General features: G+C 40.6%; 1 protein-coding gene across 4 annotated transcripts; it reads right to left on the bottom strand.

The window, feature by feature from the left end:
• Nucleotides 1-4,144: 4,144 nt before the first annotated feature.
• Nucleotides 4,145-9,386, bottom strand: LOC125522046. Of its 4 annotated transcripts, none has more exons than XR_007289622.1 (5): nucleotides 9,145-9,386; nucleotides 8,765-9,051; nucleotides 8,199-8,379; nucleotides 7,973-8,119; nucleotides 4,145-4,918 (listed from the first exon to the last, which is right to left on the bottom strand). XR_007289622.1 is itself a non-coding variant. In XM_048687113.1 (5 exons), the coding sequence occupies exons 1-4, from the start codon at nucleotides 9,171-9,173 to the stop codon at nucleotides 7,367-7,369; spliced, it is 573 nt and encodes a 190-aa protein (XP_048543070.1). In that variant the 5' UTR covers nucleotides 9,174-9,386; the 3' UTR covers nucleotides 4,145-4,918; nucleotides 7,359-7,366. The 4 variants fall into 4 exon arrangements, 3 of the variants coding, with proteins under 3 accessions (XP_048543070.1, XP_048543072.1, XP_048543071.1); XM_048687113.1 differs by lacking the exon at nucleotides 8,199-8,379 and adding an exon at nucleotides 7,359-7,476; XM_048687115.1 differs by lacking the exon at nucleotides 8,199-8,379.
• Between the last annotated feature and the right edge of the window lie 13,740 nt (nucleotides 9,387-23,126).

The following is a 23,126-nucleotide window of genomic DNA, read 5'->3' as shown; positions in this document are numbered from 1 at the left end:
ACTTAATGGAAATTGGAATTTAATATTCCCTTCCTTCATATCAATATTGCACCAATCGTTCTAAGGAAAGGTCTACCAAGAATAATAGGACATGAAGGATTGGAATCTATATCAAGAACAATGAAATCTACGGGCACATAGTTCCTATTTGCAACAATAAGAACACCATTAATTTTTCCCGTAGGTTTCTTAATAGTGGAATCCGCAAGGTGCAAGTTTAAAGAACAATCATCAAATTCACGGAATCCTAGCAAATCACATAAAGTTTTCGGAATCATGGAAACACTAGCACCCAAATAACACAAAGCATAGCATTCATGATCTTTAATTTAATTTTAATTGTAGGTTCCCACTCATCATAAAGTTTTCTAGGGATAGAAACTTTCAACTCAAGTTTTTCTTCATAAGATTGCACCAAAGCATCAACGATATGTTTAGTAAAAGCTTTATTTTGACTATAAGCATAAGGAGAATTTAGGACGGATTGCAACAAGGGAATACAATCTATCAAAGAGCAATTATCATAATTAAATCCTTGAAATCCAAGATAGTGGGTTCATTGATATCTAAAGTTTTGACCTCTTCAATCCCACTTTTACCAATTTTTGCATCAAGATCTAAAAACTCCGAATTTTTGGAATGCCTTCTAGGTAAAGGTGGCTCATCGTCAGTCCCATCATTATCAAGATTCATATTGCAAAACAAAGATTTAATAGGAGACACATCAATAACTTTTAGATCTTTGATACGTCTCCAACGTATCTATAATTTTTGATTGCTCCATGCTATATTATCTACTGTTTTGGACATTATTGGGCTTTATTATCCACTTTTATATTATTTTTGGGACTAACCTATTAACCGGAGGCCCAGCCCAGAATTGATGTTTTTTGCCTATTTCAGTGTTTCGGAGAAACAAAATATCAAACGGAGTCCAAACGGAATGAAACCTTTGGAAACGTGATTTTCTCATCATATAAGATCCAGGAGACTTGGACCCTCCATCGAGAAAGCCATGAGGCGGTCACGAGGGTGTAGCCCCCCCCCCCCCCCCCCCCCCCCCCCGCCCCTAGTGTGCGCCCCCCTGCCTCGTGGGCCCCTCGAAGCTCCACCAACGTACTCCTTCCTCCTATATATACCTACATACCCACAAACGATCGGGGACGGAGCCAAAACCTAATTCCACCGCCGCAACTTTCTGTATCCACGAGATCCCATCTTGGGGCCTGTTCCGGAGCTCCGCCGGAAGGGGCATCGATCACGGAGGGCTTCTACATCATCATCCAAGCCCCTCCAATGAAGTGTGAGTAGTTTACTTCAGACCTACGGGTCCATAGTTAGTAGCTAGATGGCTTCTTCTCTCTTTTTGGATCTCAATACAATGTTCTCCCCCTCTCTTGTGGAGATCTATTCGATGTAATCTTCTTTTTGCGGTGTGTTTGTTGAGACCGATGAATTGTGGGTTTATGATCCAGTCTATCTATGAATAATATTTGAATCTTCTCTGAATTCTTTTATGTATGATTGGTTATATTTGCAAGTCTCTTCGAATTATCAGTTTGGTTTGGCCTAGTAGATTGGTTGTTCTTGCCATGGGAGAAGTGCTTAGCTTTGGGTTCGATCTTGCGGTGTCCTTTCCCAATGACAGAAGGGGCAGCAAGGCACGTATTGTATTGTTGCCATCAAGGATAACAAGATGGGGTTTTTATCATATTGCATGAAACTATCCCTCTACATCATGTCATCTTACTTAAGGCATTACTCTGTTTTTAACTTAATACTCTAGATGCATGCTGGATAGCGGTCAATGAGTGGAGTAATAGTAGTAGATGCAGGCAGGAGTCGGTCTAATTGTCTCGGACGTGATGCCTATATACATGATCATACCTAGAAATTCTCATAACTATGCTCAATTCTGTCAATTGCTCAACAGTAATTTGTTCACCCACCGTTGAATACTTATGCTTTTGAGAGAAGCCACTAGTGAAAACTATGCCCCCGGGGTCTCTTTCCCATCATATCAATCTCCATCACTTTATTATTGCTTTGCTTTTACTTTGCTTTTACTTTTTACTTTGCATCTCTATACCAAAAATACCAAAAATATTATTTATCATCTCTATCAGATCTCACTTTCGTAAGTGAACATGAAGGGATTGACAACCCCTAAGCGCGTTCGTTGCGTTGAACTATTGTTTTTGTGTAGGTACAAGGGACTCGCGTGTAGCCTCCTACTGGATTGATACCTTGGTTCGCAAAAACTGAGGGAAATACTTACGCTACTTTGCTGCATCATCCTCTCCTCTTCGGGAAAATCCAACGCAATGCTCAAGAGGTAGCAAGAAGAATTTCTGGCGCCGTTGCCAGGGAGTCTGCGCAAAAGTCAACATACCAAGTACCCATCACAATCCCTATCTCCCGCATTACATTATTTGCCATTTGCCTTCGTTTTCCCCTCCCCCACTTCACCCTTGCCGTTTTATTCGCCCTCTCTCTCTATCCTCCTTCTCTATTTGTCTCTTTTTGCCCGTTTGCTTTTTGTTTGCTCGTGTGTTGGATTGCTTGTTGTCGCGATGGCTCTTCCTAGATTTGGTGATATTCACCTTAAAAGGTTAGAGGATACCGAAAACAACGTCAGGAAATTTATGGTTTTGCAATTTGAGCATAATAATTTCTTTAGAAATGAGCTTAAGGAACAAAAAGGTTTTATGAGTTATATGAATAAAGAGCTCGATGATATGTCTAAAGAATTTGATGGTATAAGATCCCAAATTGCTCATCTTGAAAAATTAACTGCTGAAATTTCGGATATGCAAGCTATCTTAGTCAATAAGAGGGCCGCTAAACCAGATTCCTATGAAAATAATGATGAAGATCTAGAAGTTATTGATGTGTCCCCTATTAAATCTTTGTTTTCCAATATTAATCTTGATAATGATGGGACTTAATATGATCCTCCTTTACCTAGAAGGTGTTCTAAAAATTCGGAGTATTTAGATCTTGATGATGAAATTGATAAAAGTGGGATTAAAAGAAATAAAACCCTACATGATGCTAAACCCACTATATTGGATTTCAAGAAATTTAATTATGAAAATTGCTCTTTAATTGATTGTATTTCCTTGCAATCCGTGCTAAATTCTCCCCATGCTTATAGTCAAAATAAAGTCTTTACCGAACATATCGTTGATGCCTTGATGCAATCTTATGAAGAAAAACTTGAGTTGAAAGTTTCTATCCCTAGAAAACTTTATGATGAGTGGGAACCTACTATTAAAATTAAAATTAAAGATTATGAGTTTTATGCTTTGTGTGATTTGGGTGCTAGTGTCTCTACTATTCCCAAAACTTTGTGTGATTTGCTAGATTTCCGTGATTTTGATGATTGCTCTCTAAACTTGCATCTTGTGGATTCCACTATTAATAAACCTATGGGAAGAATTAATGATGTTCTTATTGTTGCAAATAGGAATTATGTGCCCATAGATTTTATCGTTCTTGATATAGATTGCAATCCTTCTTGCCCTATTATTCTCGGTAGACCTTTCCTTAGAATGGTTGGTGAAATTATTGATATGAAGGAAGGGAATATTAGATTTAAATTTCTATTAAAAAAGGGCATGGAACACTTCCCTAGAAAGAAAATAAAATTACCATATGAATCTATCATGAGAGCCACTTATGGATTGCCTACCAAAGATGGCAATACCTAGATCTATTCTTGCTTGTTATGCCTAGCTAGGGGCGTTAAACGATAGCGCTTGTTGGGAGGCAACCCAATTTTATTTTTATTCCTTGCTTTTTGCTACTATTTAGTAATAAATAATTTATCTAGCCTCTGTTTTGGTTGTGTTTTTTGTGTTTAATTAGTGTTTGTGCCAAGTGGAACCATTGGGAAGACTTGGGGAAAGTCTTGTTGAACTTGCTGTAAAAAACAGAAACTTTAGCGCTCACGAGAACTGCTGTCATTTTTATTTGGAAAGTTCTATTTAGTTAATTATTTTTTCATATGATTAATAGATAAATTCCTCACGTCCAGCAATTTATTTTAGAATTTTTGGGGTTCCAGGTCTTGCGCTAGCTACAGATTACTACAGACTGTTCTGTTTTTGACAGATTCTGTTTTTCGTGTGTTGTTTGCTTATTTTGATGAATCTATGGCTAGTAAAATAGTTTGTAATCCATAGAGAAGTTGGAATACAGTAGGTTTAACACCAATCTCTACTCGCCCGTACGTCGTTCTTTCGCTCGCACGCAACCCCTCGCATCGATCGACCTCCCCCACCGATTTTTTTCCAAATAAAACGTTTGACTCCACCTCCTCTTCCGCATGGAAAAAAGGGAGGAAATCACCTATGTTTTTTGTTTCCTTTCACGGTCTCCATCCTATCCAGACCCGCCCTCACCCCCGAACCTCTCCAAACCACCTCCACCCAGATCTCCACAACCCCCTGATCCTCGCCTAAACCACTCTGGCGAGCCCTCCCATGGCCACCTCGACGCCGTGAGATTTGTGGGCGGCGGAATCGAGAGGTTATCATGGAGTGTAGGTCGTTGTGTGACTACATGGTGACGCCCGGCTGAAGCATCGAGATGGAGGACATGGCCGCCGCTGTGCTATGCTTTACTGGTGTGTCCGTGCGCCTGCTCACTAGGCGCCGCGACGGGTTGGGTCTCACCGCTGCCATGGTCCTCTAGTGCTCCTCTTCATCCTGTTCAGCAGCCATGGAGGCGCCGATGTACGCCAGGTCTAGAAACCATTGGACTATGTTCTGACGGTCTATGCCTTTTGTGTAATTGTGCAGGAGTTGAACTACTGCCGCGGGAGGCTGCACGTCATGCTAAGCAATCGTCCTGAGCAAGCAGTTGAGGCTACACCAGCTAAGGATCCGGTGGAAGCCGATTCATCTCTGCTGATCTGAGAAAGAATAATGGGAAGGTAAGTCTGTAAGCATTGAAATTTTCTATACTTTCTATGACGATGCAATCTACCTTCTACATGTAAATAGAATATCGCATATCGGTAATAATATCTTTGTAGTGCAGTTTTGCATAATGTGGAAGCTTGTACTAATTGGCTGCTTACCGTGACACCAACATATGTGCTTTCTCCGCTTTGCGTTTTTGTTATTGTGATGAATTCTAATTTAACAAGAGATGCATGTCCGCATAGGATACAACTAGCTGCATGGCATGAGATTATTCAACGCGTTGAGTAATCTGGAATGGTAACATTTTTGGTTAAATGGGATGCTCTTGAGATTATTTCTCATGCCAACATGGCATGCCCGAGTGAAAAATGTGCCACCATTGGAAAGGGCCGTGCCTTGTTAGAGGAGGTTTCTGGTTGGATAAATGAGAAGGCATGATGCCTGTTTGGGCTTAGATGACTCCTAACATTGCAAGTATTATAGAGGGAACTTGATCTACATCTATTGAGTAATTAGCAGTCACATGTCTTCTGTGTTTTTACTTGTTATGGTGTCAACTGATGAAGTTCTAACATTTTTTTATCATTGACTACTTTTCAAAAACTTAGTTTTCTCACTGTATTGATCTTAGTAGTTTGGTTCTCCGGTCATACATTACATTGTTCTACATATCTTCCCTGGATTATTTGGCTTGGGCATCAACTGGGACAGGGTGGGACATCATGGTGGGATTAGGCATGTAAATTCTGGTTTTAGTTTTACTTTCATGTTTGGTAAGACAGACAAAAACTGTGAGTGACTGATTTGTATCTTGAAATGCATCCTATGATGAATCATCATGAAGTGTCGATGTATATTGAACTTTCTAAAATGATGGGACTTCAACCCTCAAACTCATAATCCACCCTCCCTACCCCTCCCTGAATTACCGTCCCCTCCAGCCAAACAACACCACAATTTCTAATTTGATATTCCGTTCGCTATATTAAACATCAGTCATGTTCATATTGCACTGTCAAGATCAGATATGTAGTGCACAATTGATGATAATCTTTTTAAAGTCTTAACATTGCTAGCCCACACCGACGAACTCTGCTATTCGGACTCTGATCCCTAGGCGCCGGACGCATACCCACAACCACGGCCAAACCGTCAGTGAGTGCCTCACATTAGATGTTGATCCACTCCACCTCCGGTTATCATAGACCAACCTATCCGAGGTATACCATATTACCACTCTAAAATTCAACCACTTTTTTAGTCACAAATTGAACAACTTTTGTTATAAAAAATTAACTGGACCAATGATGAAGTGATTGGATTTTAACCTATGACATCGTGGTAGATTTTCAAAGATGAAGACTTCTTAGATTTTATTGAAATATTTTATGGGAATTTTTTGCAGGATTTTTAGCAGACATCTATTTTCATAGGTTTATTTGTAGTGAGTCAAAGATGAAGACTAGCGAATTAGAAAGTTTATTTGTGGCGAGTACATATTTTGGAGCGGTTAATTAGAAAGTTTAGCACAAAAGACTCTGTGTTATGTGTCTCTAGAATTTACTTTACATTTTGGAAGTAATGAATTAAGGACCGAACTATTTTTTTTGGTGTGTCTGTCTGAAAGATTACTTGTGTTGTTATTAATCATAATCGATTTCCTCATTAGAATCTTCATGAGTTTGAGTCTCCTCATTCTCACTATCTACAGAGCCATCTAGAACAACCTGTACCCTCGCTGCATAAGTAGCTTCAGAAAAAAAAACATGGTTATGCAACAAAAGCAATGCAAATTAGCATATTCAGTTAGCACGAACATCTGTAGGGATAACAAGCGATAGTTCAGCTCTGACAGCCAGGGCCACAATAACTACAATATCGACGAACTCTGCTATTCAGACTCTGATCCCTAGGCACCGGACGCATACCCACAACCACGACCAGACCGCTAGTGATTGCCTCACATTAGATGCTAATCCACTCCACCTCCGGTTATCATAGACCAACCTATCCGAGGTATACCATATTACCACTCTAAAATTCAACCACTTTTTTAGTCACAAATTGAACAACTTTTGTTATAAAAAATTAATTGGACCAATGATGAAGTGATTGGATTTTAACCTATGACACCGTGGTAGATTTTCAAAGATGAAGACTTCTTAGATTTTATTGAAATATTTTATGGGAATTTTTGCAGGATTTTTAGCAGACATCTATTTTCATAGGTTTATTTGTAGTGAGTCAAAGATGAAGACTAGTGAATTAGAAAGTTTGTTTGTGGCGAGTACATATTTTGGAGCGGTTAATTAGAAAGTTTAGCACAAAAGACTCTTTGTTATGTGTCTCTGGAATTTACTTTACATTTTGGAAGTAATGAATTAAGGACCGAACTATTTTTTTTGGTGTGTCTGTCTGAAAGATTACCTGTGTTGTTATTTATCATAATCGATTTCCTCATTAGAATCTTCATGAGTTTGAGTCTCCTCATTCTCACTATCTACAGAGCCATCTAGAACAACCTGTACCCTCGCTGCATAAGTAGCTTCAGAAAAAAACATGGTTATGCAACAAAAGCAATGCAAATTAGCATATTCAGTTAGCACGAACATCTGTAGGGATAACAAGCGATAGTTCAGCTCTGACGGCCAGGGCCACAATAACTACACTAAGCCCCTAGGCATGTCCATGATAAAGTAGATTCCATATAACAGAATCTAACACTAACTATTACCATTAACAAATAGCATGTATCAAGGATTTTCAGTTCAAGATATGGATTTTAAAAAACAAATCAATAATCTTTTACTGAAATGTTGGTACTTACAGTAACAAACTAACCAACAGTACACCCCAAATTCAGCAGAGAACTTAAATTTCAGTTTTCGCTCAAAAGACAACTAGCGATTGCCGTAAATTTTGAAGTAAATGCAAGCATAATCCATGTGATGTGCATATGCAATACACAAGACAAATTGCATTTGCACACTAACAAGGCACAAATAATCTTAGGAGCTGCCAAGGATCTTTTATATTCTTACCTGAGCAATGGAGCAGCCCTCTCTCTGTACAAACTATTCTCTCGATTAAAACAATTGGTTGAACGGTTGCATAGTTGTTGATGCCGACAAACATCACTATTGTGTATATTGCTCCACTGACCATTCTAAGAGTATTGGCATCCACCCCTACATCAAGGCACAAAAAATTCAGATGCTGGTACATTGTAATCAATGAGTAAAAGATAAAGATAAGTACAGTAATTACATAATGGTGCCAATCTTCCAAAAGATGGAGCCAAGCAGCAAGGTTGTGAACAAAGTGAAGGAAAATCTGACAAGGTTGTAATCTGGGTTGTGCCAATAGGTCAACCAATGCTTCCAGAGGCAGGCTTTGAACTGCCCTATAATGGATTGCGAGTACTCTGGATCGAGGCGGCTCCCCGAATCTAATTCCAGAGAAGAAATCCATCAATTAAAGTCATCTACAAACTGAAAATTATTGTATGATAGTGCAAGCAGATCTCAGTTTCAAAATGGAAAATACACTTCTCAGTTTTACAAACTGAAAATTATGACAGTACAAACTGAAAATACACCAACGCTGACCGTGCCTCCCCCAACCTTGTACAGGCATATACGACGGTCCATTTTCAGCAGTCATATGACTTTGCGTATTGTACATAAAAATCTGTACAAACTGCGCCAGAATAAAAGTTTCTGAAGAAGGAACTCCAAAGATTTCTGCAGTTTTCTGCAGTTTTGGATTTCTACGGTTTTATCATCTTTGAAGATAAGTTGCAGTAAGCGAGCAAATAGGGAGGAGGGTGATACCTTCCGTGCTTGGCATAGCGTCTGTGGCACTATGGTGGGACGGGAGCAGCGGTGGAAGAAGCAGAGCTGGACGAGCGATGGTCTTCCGTCCAACCAACCAACAGAGTAGAGGGAGGGGAAGAGAGAGGAGGGACCCTCCATGACGAGCTCCAGGCCTTCCATGGCGGACCTCCATGTCGATATCCCTGTCAGTGGAGAAGACCAGACCGTACGTAGTTGCTCCTGTCGGTGAACCTTCCAAGGCGTCGTCCTGCTCCTTGTCATGGTGGCCCTTCCATGGCATCATCCTGGTAATGGAGACGGGGTCAGAGAGGGAGAAGAGACGGGAGTGAGTGAATCCAGATGAGAAGGAGCGAGGGAGCTAGGAAGGGATGACGTACCGCACGGCGTTGGAGTGGAGGAAGGCCATTGCAGATCGAGCCGACGCACTCGAAATCAGCCACCGGAGAATAAAAATGAGATCTTGGCACCAACGATGGAGCCAATGGAGAGGCGCCGGCAACACGGGCGAGGGAGAGGCACCGGCGACGCGGGCAAGGGAGAGGCACCGGCGGCGCGGGCAAGGGAGAGGCACCGGCGACACGAGCTAGCGAGAGGCGCCGGTGACGCAGGCGAGACAGAGAGTGGGTGAGTGAGCGAGAGAGTGGATGAGGTGGGAGGGTAGTTTAGGAAAAAAGCAAAAACAATTGTACATGGCGAAGTTTGTACTAGAAACTCCTAGCCACAAATATATATGTAACTAGCAAGATGCCCGTGTGTTGCACGGAACATCAAGATGCATTTGTATGAGTAGTTTATCGTATAAGAGAAAAGGATGAACGAGGGAAGGCCTTATTTGCAAATATGAGAGGGGTGTGGGTATCTTTTTGCAAAATTGCCATAGTTTCCTTCCTATCCGTTAGATATAAATCGGACGGCCTATATTGCAAGATGGCAGGCACACCATCATCACCAACTCTGTTTTTTATAAGAAGCTAGCAAGGTGCCCGTGCTTTGCACGGAACATCGAGATGCATTTGTATGAGTAGTTTATCTTGTGGGAGAAAAGGATGAATGAGGGAAAGCCTTATTTGCAAATGTGGAGAGGGGTGTGGGTATCTTTTTGCAAAATTGCCGTAGTTTCCTTCCTATCCGTTAGATATAAATCGGACGGCCTATATTGCATGATGGCAGGCACGCCATCATCACCAACTCTGTTTTTTTTATAAGAGTAGAGAAGAAAGAGTATAAAATATCATTTGTACTCCCTCTATTTCCAAATATAAGTTTTTTAGAGATTTCAACAAGTGACTACTTCTAGAGCAAAATGAGTGAACCTACATTCTAAAATATGACTACATACATCTGTAAGTTGTAGTGCACTTGAAATGTCTAAAAAGCCTTACATTTAGAAACGGAGGGAGTATATATTTATATATTTATATGTAATTAGCAGTATCTAGTTTTTTATTGCAAATAAAAAATGTGTTAGTCAGACTTTTTATATGTTCCACTTTGTTCACCAGAGATAAAAAATGATGGATTCTAATGATGTTTTAGAAATATCATCACACATACTTCAATTATTGCTGATAAAGACTTTTGCCCCGCTTTATATATAAAGCAATGATCATCGATCAACCGCAAACCACCGCATACAACACATGCCCACACACACCCAGGGCAGGATACAGAGGTGCTGGAGAACAACTACAAACTCCAAGCAGAACATAGCGCACTATAGGTTGGAAGATAAATCATCGCTAGATTTTGAAGAATCCCTCAACGTGACACCACGAAGAGGAGCAGTCGAACATCGAGGGATCAGGGCCTCCAAAGCGGCGTCTTCAAGAAGATCACGACGCGTAGCGCTACCACCACCCAATCCAAAGGATCAGGGTCTTCACCCAGAGCGTCCCGGAGCATCAAGAACAGCCATGACGGAGCCTTTAGGAAGGATACGACGCCCACACACACTGTTGCCGTCAGTCGGCCAAAGGCAAACAAAGTTTTCACCCTGGTAAGCACTATCCACCAGCGGAACAGGGGATGCGCAACCAAAACAGGCCAACCACCCCCACCACCGAATGCCGAAAACTAGCCGCCCTCATGGTCATGGCCACTAGCCAGCACCCGAGCCGTGCACGCCGCCCCCGCTGGCAGTGGCTAGAGTTTCCTCCCGGTCGCACGCGAGGCGATTCGGGAGGAGGGAGGGGAGAGGGGACTCGACTTCAATTATTATGCAATGGTGTCTGTGTTATATTGTCTCTACCTTTGAAATTTAACATACATTATCTTTTTATAACTTCAGCAAAATATTTAAAAAGCCCGTGGCAACGCACGGGCATTCTACTAGTATAAATAAAGAATGAGTTCATTACAGTACCTTGAAGTGGTCTTTTGTTTTATTTCGCTAACGGAGCTCACGAGATTTTCTACTTTAAGTTTTGTGTTGTGAAGTTTTCAAGTTTGGGGTAAAGATTTAATGGATTATGGAACAAGGAGTGGCAAGAGCCTAAGCTTGGGGATGCCCATGGCACCCCCAAGATAATATAAGGACACATAAAAGCCAAAGCTTGGGGATGCCCCAGAAGGCATCCCCTCTTTCGTCTACTTCTATCGGTAACTTTACTTGGAGCTATATTTTTATTCACCACATGATATGTGTTTTGCTTGGAGCGTCTTTTATGATTTGAGTCTTTGCTTGTTAGTCTACCACAATCATCCTTGATGTACACACCTTTTGAGAGAGCCATACATGATTTGGAATTTGATAGAATACTCTATGTGCTTCACTTATATCTTTTGAGCTTTATAGTTTTGCTCTAGTGCTTCACTTATATCTTTTAGAGCATGGTGGTGGATTTGTTTTATAGAAACTATAGATCTCTCATGCTTCACTTAGATTATTTTGAGAGTCTTAATGGCATGGTAATTTGCTTAAAATCCTAATGTGCTTGGTATGCAAGATTAATAATAAAACTTTCTTATGAGTGTGTTGAATACTAAGAAAAGTTTGATGCTTGATGATTGTTTTGAGATATGGAGGTAATAATATCAAAGTCATGCTAGTTGAGTAGTTGTGAAATTGAGAAATACTTGTGTTGAAGTTTGCAAGTCCCGTAGCATGCACATATGGTAAACGTTATGCAACAAATTTGAAACATGAGGTGTTATTTGATTGTCCTCCTTATGAGTGGCGGTCGGGGACGAGCGATGGTCTTTTCCTACCAATCTATCCCCCTAGGAGCATGCGCGTAGTGCCGAGGTTTTTGATGACTTGTAGATTTTTGCAATAAGTATGTGAGTTCTTTATGACTAATGTTGAGTCCATGGATTATACGCACTCTCACCCTTCCATCCTTGCTAGCCTCTTCGGTACCGTGCATTGCCCTTTCTCACATTGAGAGTTGGCGCAAACTTCGCAGGTGCATCCAAACCCCGTGATATGATACGCTCTTTCACACATAAACCTCCTTATATCTTCCTCAAAACAGCCACCATACCTACCTATTATGGCATTTCCATAGCCATCCCGAGATATATTGCCATGCAACTTTCCATCATTTCGTTCATCATGACACGTTCATCATTGTCATATTGCTTAGCATGATCATGTAGTTGACATAGTATTTGTGGCAAAGCCACAGTTCATAATTCTTGCATACATGTCACTCTTGGTTCATTGCATATCCTGGTACACCGCCGGAGGCATTCATATAGAGTCATCTTTGTTCTAGAATCGAGTTGTAATCATTGAGTTGTAAATAAATAGAAGTGTGATGATCATCATTATTAGAGCATTGTCCCAAGTGAGGAATAAAAAAAGGCATAAAAAAGAGAAGGCCCAAAAAAAGAGAAAGGCCATAAAAAAGGCCCAAAAATGAGAGAAAAAGAGAGAAGGGACAATGTTACTATCCTTTTACCACACTTGTGCTTCAAAGTAGCACCATGATCTTCATAGTAGAGAGTCTCTCATGTTATCACTTTCATATACTAGTGGGAATTTTTCATTATAGAACTTGGCTTGTATATTCCAACAATGGGCCTCCACAAGTGCCCTAGGTCTTCGTGAGCAAGCAAGTTGGATGCACACCCACTAGTTTCTTTCGTTGAGCTTTCATACATTTATAGCTCTAGTGCATTTGTTGCATGGCAATCCCTACTCCTTGCATTAACATCAATCGGTGGGCATCTCCATAACCCATTGATTAGCCTCACTGATGTGAGACTTTCTCCTTTTTTGTCTTCTCCACATAACCCCCTCATTACATTCTATTCCACCCATAGTGCTATGTCCATGGCTCGCGCTCATATATTGCGTGAAAGTTTATAGGTTTGAGATTACTAAAGTATGAAACAATTGCTTGGCTTGTCATCGGGGTTGTGCATGATGAGAGCATTCTTGTGTGATGAAAATGAAACATGACTAAACTATATGATTTTGTAGGGATGAACTTTCTTTGGCCATGTTATTTTGAGAAGACATAGTTGCTTAGTTAGTATGCTTGAAGTATTATCATTTTTATGTCAATATGAACTTTTGTCTTGAATCTTTCAGATCTGAATATTCATACCACAATTAAGAAGAATTACATTAAAATTATGCCAAGTAGCACTCCACATCAAAAATTCTCTTTTTATCATTTACCTACTCGAGAATGAGAAGGAATTAAGCTTGGGGATGCTTGATACGTCTCCAACGTATCTATAATTTTTGATTGCTCCATGCTATATTATCTACTGTTTTGGACATTACTGGGCTTTATTATCCACTTCTATATTATTTTTGGGACAAACCTATTAACCGGAGGCCCGGCCCAGAATTGCTGCTTTTTTCCTATTTCAGTGTTTTAGAGAAACAGAATATCAAACGGAGTCCAAACGGAATGAAATCTTCGGAAACGTGATTTTCTCATCAGATAAGATCCAGGAGACTTGGACCCTCCGTCAAGAAAGCCACGAGGCGGTCATGAGGGTGGAGGGCGCCCCCCCTAGGGCGCACCCCCTGCCTCGTGGGCCCCTCGAAGCTCCACCGACGTACTCCTTCCTCCTATATATACCTATACGTACCCCCAAACGATCGGGGACGGAGCCAAAAACCTAATTCCACCGCCGCAACTTTCTGTATCCATGAGATCCCATCTTGGGGCCTGTTCCGGAGCTCCGCCGGAAGGGGCATCGATCACGGAGGGCTTCTACATCATCATCCAAGCCCCTCTGATGAAGTGTGAGTAGTTTACTTCAGACCTATGGGTCCATAGTTAGTAGCTAGATGGCTTCTTCTCTCTTTTTGGATCTCAATACAATGTTCTCCCCCTCTCTTGTGGAGATCTATTTGATGTAATCTTCTTTTTGCGGTGTGTTTGTTGAGACCGATGAACTGTGGGTTTATGATCCAGTCTATCTATGAATAATATTTGAATCTTCTCTGAATTCTTTTATGTATGATTGGTTATCTTTGCAAGTCTCTTCGAATTATCAGTTTGGTTTGGCCTACTAGATTGGTTGTTCTTGCCATGGGAGAAGTGCTTAGCTTTGGGTTCGATCTTGCGGTGTCCTTTCCCAGTGACAGAAGGGGCAGCAAGGCATGTATTGTATTGTTGACATCAAGGATAACAAGATGGGGTTTTTATCATATTGCATGAAACTATCCCTCTACATCATGTCATCTTGCTTAAGGCGTTACTCTATTTTTAACTTAATACTCTAGATGCATGCTGGATAGCGGTCAATGAGTGGAGTAATAGTAGTAGATGCAGGCAGGAGTCGGTCTACTTGTCTCGGACGTGATGCCTATATACATGATCATACCTAGATATTCTCATAACTATGCTCAATTCTGTCAATTGCTCAACAGTAATTTGTTCACCCACCGTAGAATACTTATGCTCTTGAGAGAAGCCACTAGTGAAACCTATGGCCCCGGGGTCTCTTTCTCATCATATCAATCTCCATCACTTTATTATTGCTTTGCTTTTACTTTTTACTTTGCATCTCTATACCAAAAATACCAAAAATATTATTTATCATCTCTATCAGATCTCACTTTCGTAAGTGACCGGAAGGGATTGACAACCCCTAAGCGTGTTGGTTGCGTTGAGCTATTGTTTTTATGTAGGTACAAGGGACTCGCGCGTAGCCTCCTACTGGATTGATACCTTGGTTCTGAAAAACTGAGGGAAATATTTATGCTACTTTGCTGCATCATCCTCTCCTCTTCGGGGAAATCCAACGCAGTGCTCAAGAGGTAGCAATCTTCATATTTATTTTCATAAAAACTAGAAGAACACGCTTTCACAAAGCAATCTTTCTTAGCACGCATCCTAGTGGTTCTTTCTTTGCACTCATCAATGGAAATTCTCATGGCTTTGAGAGACTCATTGATATCATGCTTAGGTGGAATAGATCTAAGTTTGAAAGAATCAACATCAAGAGAAATTATATCCACGTTCCTAGCCAACTCATCAATCTTAAGCAATTTTTCTTCAATCAAAGCATTCAAACTCGTTTGCGAAGTAATAAATTCTTTAATACTAGATTCAAATTCAGAGGGAATCTTATTATAATGTCCATAAGAATTGTTGTAGGAATTACCATAATTAATAGAGGAATTACTAGGAAACGGCCTAGAATTAAAATTACCTCTATACGTGTTGTTACCAAAAAATTTCCTACCAACAAAATTCACATCCATAGATTCATTATTATTCTCAATCAAAGTATACAAAGGCGTATCATTAGGATCAGTAGGAGCACTCTTATTAGCAAACAATTTCATAAGTTCATCCATCTTTCCACTCAAAACATTAATCTCTTCAATTGCATGCACTTTTTTACTAGTAGATCTTTCAGTGTGCCATTGAGAATAATTAACCATAATATTATCTAGGAGTTTGGTAGCTTCTCCTAAAGTGATTTCCATAAAAGTGCCTCCCGCGGCCGAATCTAAAAGATTTCTAGAAGCAAAATTCAATCCGGCATAAAAAATCTGTATAATCATCCAGATATTCAAACCATGTGTAGGGCAATTACGTATCATCAATTTCATCCTCTCCCAAGATTGTGCAACATGTTCATGATCAAGTTGCTTAAAATTCATAATATCGTTTCTAAGAGAGATGATCTTAGCGGGAGGAAAATACTTAGAGATAAAAACATCTTTGCACTTATTCCATGAATCAATACTATTTTTAGGCAAAGACGAAAACCAAGCTTTAGCACGATCTCTAAGCGAAAACGGAAATAGCTTAAGTTTAACAATATCATTATCCACATCTTTCTTCTTTTGCATATCACACAAATCAACAAAGTGGTTTAGATGGGTAGCGGCATCTTCACTAGGAAGGTCGGCGAATTGATCTTTCATGACAAGATTCAACAAAGCAGCATTAATTTCACAAGATTCAGCATCGGTAAGAGGAGCAATCAGAGTGCTAATAAAATCATTATTGTTGGTATTGGCAAAGTCACACAATTTAGTATTATCTTGAGCCATCATGAAAAACAAGCAATCCAACACACAAGCAAACAGGAAACAGGCAAAAAAAGGCAAATAGAAAAAAGAGAAGGGGAACGGAAAAAGAGGGTGAATAAAATGGCAAGGGTGAAGTGGGGGAGAGAAAACGAGAGGAAAATGGCAAATAATGTAATGCAAGGGATAAGAGTTTGTGATGGGTACTTGGTATGTCTTGACTTGTGCGTAGACTCCCCGGCAACGGCGCCAGAAATGGCTCATTGTCGGGAGTCAAATCTTGAATTGACTTGGCGCGAATCTCCCCGGCAAAGGCGCCAGAAATCCTTCTTGCTACCTCTTGAGTACTGCGTTGGTTTTCCCTTAAAGAGGAAAGGGTGATGCAATAAATTAGAGTAAGTATTTCCCTCAGTTTTTGAGAACCAAGGTATCAATCCAGTAGGAGATCACGCTCGAGTCCCACGCACCTACACAAACAAATAATAACCTCGCAACCAACGCGATAAAGGGGTTGTCAATCCCTTCACGGTCACTTACAAGAGTGAGATCTGATAGATATGATAAGATAATATTTTTGGTATTTTTATGATAAAGAGAAATAAAGATGCAAAGTAAAATAAACGGCAATAGAAATAGCTAAGTGTTGGAAGACTAGTATGATAGAAGATAGACCCGGGGGCCATAGGTTTCACTAGTGGCTTCTCTCAAGAGCATAAGTATTACGGTGGGTAAACGAATTACTGTCAAGCAATTGATAGAATTGAGCATAGTTATGAGAATATCTAGGTATGATCATGTATATAGGCATCACGTCCGTGACAAGTAGACCGAAACAATTCTGCATCTACTACTATTACTCCACACATCGACCGCTATCCAACATGCATCTAGAGTATTAAGTTCATAAGAACAGAGTAATGCTTTAAGCAAGATGACATGATGTAGAGGGATAAACCCATGCAATATGATATAAACCCCATCTTTTTATCCTCAATGGCAACAATACAATACATGTCGTTTCCCCTACTGTCACTGGGATCGAGCACCACAAGATTGAACCCAAAGCTAAGCACTTCTCCCATTGAAAGAAAGATCAATCTAGTAGGCCAAACCAAACTGATAATTCGAAGAGACTTGCAAAGATAAACCAATCATACATAAAAGAATTCAGAGAAGAATCAAATATTGTTCATAGATAAACTTGATCATAAACCCACAATTCATCGGATCTCGACAAACACACCGCAAAAGAAGATTACATCGAATAGATCTCCAAGAGAATCGAGGAGAACTTTGTATTGAGATCCAAAGAGAGAGAAGAAGCCATCTAGCTAATAACTATGGACTCGAAGGTCTGAAGTAAACTACTCACACATCACCAGAGAGGCCATGGAGTTGATGTAGAGGCCCTCCGTGATCAATGCCCCCTCCGGCGGAACTCCGGAAAAGGCCACAAGATGGGATCTCTAGGGTACAGAAGGTTGCGATGGTGGAATTAGGTTTTTGTGGTGCTCCTGGATGTTTGGGGGTACGTGGATATATATAGGAGGAAGAAGTACGACGGTGGAGCAACGAGGGGCCCACGAGGGTGGAGGGCGCGCCCAGGGGGGTAGGCGCGCCCCCCTGCCTCGTGGCCTCCTCGATTGTTTCTTGACGCCCACTCCAAGTCTCCTGGATCATGTTTGTTGAGAAAATCATGTTCCCGAAGGTTTCATTCCGTTTGGACTCTGTTTGGTCTTCCTTTTCGGCGAAACTCTAAAATGGGCAAAAAGACAGCAATTTGGGTTGGGCCTCCGGTTAGTAGGTTAGTCCCAAAAATGATATAAAAGTGTAAAATAAAGCCCATTAACATCCAAAATAGATAATATAATAGCATGGAGCAATCAAAAATTATAGATACGTTGGAGATGTATCACTTTTCCTTGCTCAAGCCTGCCTACTAGAATCGCCAGTGCATGAAAGGAAAAGTGAAGGAAAAACATAGGAATTGGAAAGTTTCCTATGGTACTACTATTCATGAATTTGGTTCAAAGGAATGGAGCAAAGGAAAACTGTAGGATTTGTTCCTTTAGTGTGTCCTTGTAAGAAAAACCGTAGGAATTTTAATTTCCACTTGTCCTCCTTTTCAAATTCCTATTCATGAATCACAAGATTAAGAGATAGTAGCATAATAGCATTATAACCGTACGTTTTCTTGTGGTTTCACTTAATCTCACCTTGCTTCTTTGCATCATGTGATCTTCCAATTCTTGTGAATCAAACACCCAGATTGGCATAAATCCTGTGTTTTTAAATTCTCTGTTTTGCACGTGCATTCCTATCCTATTCCTGTCTATTTCCTATCCCTGGATTGTTATAATCCTCAAATTCAAACAAGCCCTTACACTATTACTTCTGTTACAGATATGTGTCGAAGAAAACCTTGTGTGGTTTGTCCTTCTCCTGCTGCACTGTGTTCCACCCCAGCTCAGCTGCTCCAGCGACGGTAGGGTTCACCACAACAGGGATCCGCTCTCCAGACTGTCTTTCGCCGCCTCAGATCTTCGTCCCTGCCGCTGGTAGCCACGACAACTGCATTACCATCGTCAACTGAGTAGATGACCTTGAGGACTACACGGGTCCGTAAGAGAGGTCGCACTCTTCCGTGTCTACTTACGTTATGCATCGCTTAATATGATGACATGCTACTTTATCGTCGTGTTCACCTATTAGACTCCGAGTTAGGTCCAAACTAATGTTGAAACTTGAGTTTTTAAATGGTTGTGGGGTACATATTGGGGCAGCAATCAATACTATATGTCTACTATCTGGTTAATCTCGGGTGTCTACTATGAGTTTCATGTTGGCTGCAAACAAACATTAAAGGAGTCATTATCTATATTTTTTAACTAAAGCTATTATCTGCGTGCTATCATTGGTTTTGGGTCTATCCACAGTTTGCTACCATCACTCTGGATTTGTGCATGCACTCCTTACATAATCTCACTATGTTTTATTCCTATGCATGTCAGTTATTGTACACAATGGAACTGAACATGTAGAGCAAAACAGACGAGCCTTGCGTGGCAATTAAATTTCATGCAGACGTCGCTCCATGGTGGGCGCAAAGGCAGCCCCCCTCCACCCATTTTGGATCGTAATAAGAGGAAGATAACTGTTCTGGGGGGGATTCAGAAGGAGAAGACCACTCCTATTTACCCCCTGAGGTCTTCGCTCTAACTTGGCATGCTGATGTTGGTAATATCATGCATATGGTGCCTTGCATTGCTTATTGGATACATCAAATATGTCATCTACTTAGTTTAGACATTCTTTCTGTAAATGCCATTTGTTTAGTTTCTTTATCATATATGTGAATCATGCAATGCCATATTGTTTAGCCAGGCATCATATGTGTGAATTTTGCAATGCCACCCTGGTTAGCCAGTCATCTTATATGTGAATTATATCATGTCGTCATTTTTTTATTACGCGTTAAATTTGTCAACAATTTAGTACATTCAATTACTCTTCCTGTGCATCAGCCATTCGGCACGGTCACGGAAAAATCTGAAGTGGAAACAAGGCCTTCAGAGCAGACAATGCTATCTGACAAAGCGCATGTCTTGCTGGTTACAGATAGCTCCTCAGAGGAGGATTTAGAGACAGATGACCAGTCCTACCCCCCCCCCGAGGTGCATGCTCTAAGTTGGCAGGGTTATGTGATAACCCACAAGTATAGGGGATCGCAACAGTTTTCGAGGGTAGAGTATTCAACCCAAACTTATTGATTCGACACAAGGGGAGCCAAAGAATATTCTCAAGTATTAGCAGCTGAGTTGTCAATTCAACCACACCTGGAAACTTAATATCTGTAGCAAAGTATTTAGTAGCAAAGTAATATGATAGTAGTGATAACGGTGGCAAAAGTAACAGTATTGGTTTTGTAGTGATTGTAACAGTAGCAACGGAAAAGTAAATAAGCGAAGATCAATATGTGAAAAGCTCGTAGGCAATGGATCAGTGATGGATAATTATGTCGGATGCGATTCCTCATGCAATAGTTATAACATAGGGTGACACGGAACTAGCTCCAGTTCATCAATGTAATGTAGGCATGTATTCCGAATATAGTCATACGTGCTTATGGAAAAGAACTTGCATGACATCTTTTGTCCTACCCTCCCATGGCAGCGGGGTCCTATTGGAAACTAAGGGATATTATGGCCTCCATTTAATAGAGTACCGGACCAAAGCATTAACACTTAGTGAATACATGAACTCCTCAAACTACGGTCATCACCGGTGAGTGTCCCGATTATTGTCACTTTGGGGTTAACGGATCATAACACATAATAGGTGACTATAGACTTGCAAGATAGGATCAAGAACTCACATATATTCATGAAAACATAATAGGTTCAGATCTGAAATCATGGCACTCGGGCCCTAGTGACAAGCATTAAGCATATCAAAGTCATAGCAACATCAATCTCAGAACATAATGGATACTAGGGATCAAACCCTAGCAAAACTAACTCGATTACATGATAAATCTCATCCAACCCATCACCGTCCAGCAAGCCTATGATGGAATTACTCACGCACAGCGGTGAGCATCATGAAATTTGTGATGGAGGAAGGTTGATGATGATGATGGCGACATATTCCCCTCTTCAGAGCCCCGAATGGACTCCAGATCAGCCCTCCCGAGAGAGATTAGGGCTTGGCGGCGGCTCCATATTGTAAAACATGATGAATCCTTCTCTTTGATTTTTTTTCTCCCTGAACAGGAATATATAGAGTTGGAGTTGAGGTCGGTGGAGCACCAGGGGGCCCACGAGGCAGGGGGTACGCCCAGGGGGTAGGCGCCCCCCCACCCTCGTGGACAGGGTGTGGCCCCCTGGCCTTGATTCTTTCGCCAATATGTTTAATATATTCCAAAAATATTCTCCATTGATTTTTAGGTCATTCTGAGAACTTTTATTTCTGCACAAAAATGACACCATGGCAATTCTGCTGAAAACACCGTCAGTCCGGGTTAGTTCCATTCAAATCATGCAAGTTAGAGTCCAAAACAAGGGTAAAAGTGTTTGGAAAAGTAGATATGTTGGAGACGTATCAACTCCCCCAAGCTTAAACATTTGCTTGTCCTCAAGCAATTTAGTTGACAAACTGAAAGTGATAAAGAAAAACTTCTACAAACTCTGTTTGCTCTTGTTGTTGTAAATATGTAAAGCCAGCATTCAAGTTTTCAGCAAAGATTATGAACTAACCATATTCACAATAACATTTAGGTCTCATGTTTACTCATATCAATGGCATAATCAACTAGCGAGCAATAATAATAAATCTCAGATGACAACACTTTCTCAAAACAATCATAATATGATATAACAAGATGGTATCTCGCTAGCCCTTTCTGAGACCGCAAGACATAAATGTAGAGCACCCCTGAAGATCAAGGACTGACTAAAGATTGTGATTCATGGTAAAAGAGATGCAGTCATAGTCATACTCAATGTAAACTAATAGTAATGCATGCAAATGACGGTGGTGCTCTCCAACTGGTGCTTTTTAATAAGAGGATGATTACCCAACATAAAAGTAAATAGATAGGCACTTCTCAAAGGGAAGCGGGGATTTATAGAGGTGACAGAGCTCGATTTTGAAATAGAGATGAATAATATTTTGAGCGGTATACTTTCATTGTCAACATAACAACCAGGAGATCTCAATATCTTCCATGCTACACACATTATAGGCGGTTCCCAAGCAGAATGGTAAAGTTTATACTCCCCCACCACCAACAAGCATCAATCCATGGCTTGCCTGAAACAACGGGTGCCTCCAACTAACAACAATCCTGGGGGAGTTTTGTTTGCAATTATTTTGATTTGATTTGAGCATGGGAATGGGCATCCCGATGACCAGCCATTTTCTCGCGAGTGAGGAGCGGAGTCCACTCCTCTTGAGAATAACCCGCCTAGCATGGAAGATACAGACAGCCCTAGTTGATACATGAGCTATTTGAGCATACAAAACAGAATTTCATTTGAAGGTTTAGACTTTGGCACAGACAAATTTACTTGGAACGGCAGGTGGATGCCGCATATAGGAAGGTATGATGGACTCATATGGAATAAATTTTGGGGTTTATGGAGTTGGATGCACAAGAAGTATTCCCGCTTAGTACAAGTGAAGGCTAGAAAGAGACTGGGAAGCGACCAGCTAGGGAGCGACAACAGTCATGAACATGCATTAAAATTAATCAACACTGAATGCAAGCATGAGTAGGATATAAATCACCATGAACATAAATATCGTGGAGGCTATGTTGATTTTGTTTCAACTACATGCGTGAACATGTGCCAACTCAAGCCACTCGAATCGTTCAAAGGAGGATACCACCCTATCATACCACATCACAACCATTTTAATAGCATGTTGGCACGCAAGATAAACCATTATAAACTCCTAGCTACTTAAGCATGGCATGAGCAACTATAATCTCTAATTGTCATTGCAAACATGTTTCATTCATAATAGGCTAAATCAGGAATGATGAACTAATCATATTTACAAAAACAAGAGAGGTCGAGTTCATACCAGCTTTTGTCATATCAACCAGTTCATCATATATCGTCATTATTGCCTTTCACTTGCACAACCAAACGGTGTGGATAATAATAATAGTGCACGTGCATTGGACTAAGCTGAAATCTGCAAGCATTCAATACAAGGGAGAAGACAAGGTAATATGGGCTCTTTGTTAGATCAACAATAATGCATATGAGAGCCACTCAACATTTTCGTCATGGTCTTCTCCTCTTGACCCCCAAAGGACAAGAAAAGAAATTAAACTATTTACATGGGAAAGCTCCCAACAAGCAAAAGAAGAACGAGAAATCTTTTTGGGTTTTCTTTTTA

Source organism: Triticum urartu, chromosome 7 (assembly GCF_003073215.2).
Source record: "Triticum urartu cultivar G1812 chromosome 7, Tu2.1, whole genome shotgun sequence".
In the NCBI taxonomy this organism is placed as follows: Eukaryota; Viridiplantae; Streptophyta; class Magnoliopsida; order Poales; family Poaceae; genus Triticum; species Triticum urartu.
Note: the sequence above shows the minus strand (reverse complement) of the source record. Positions and strands in the feature narration are given on the sequence as shown.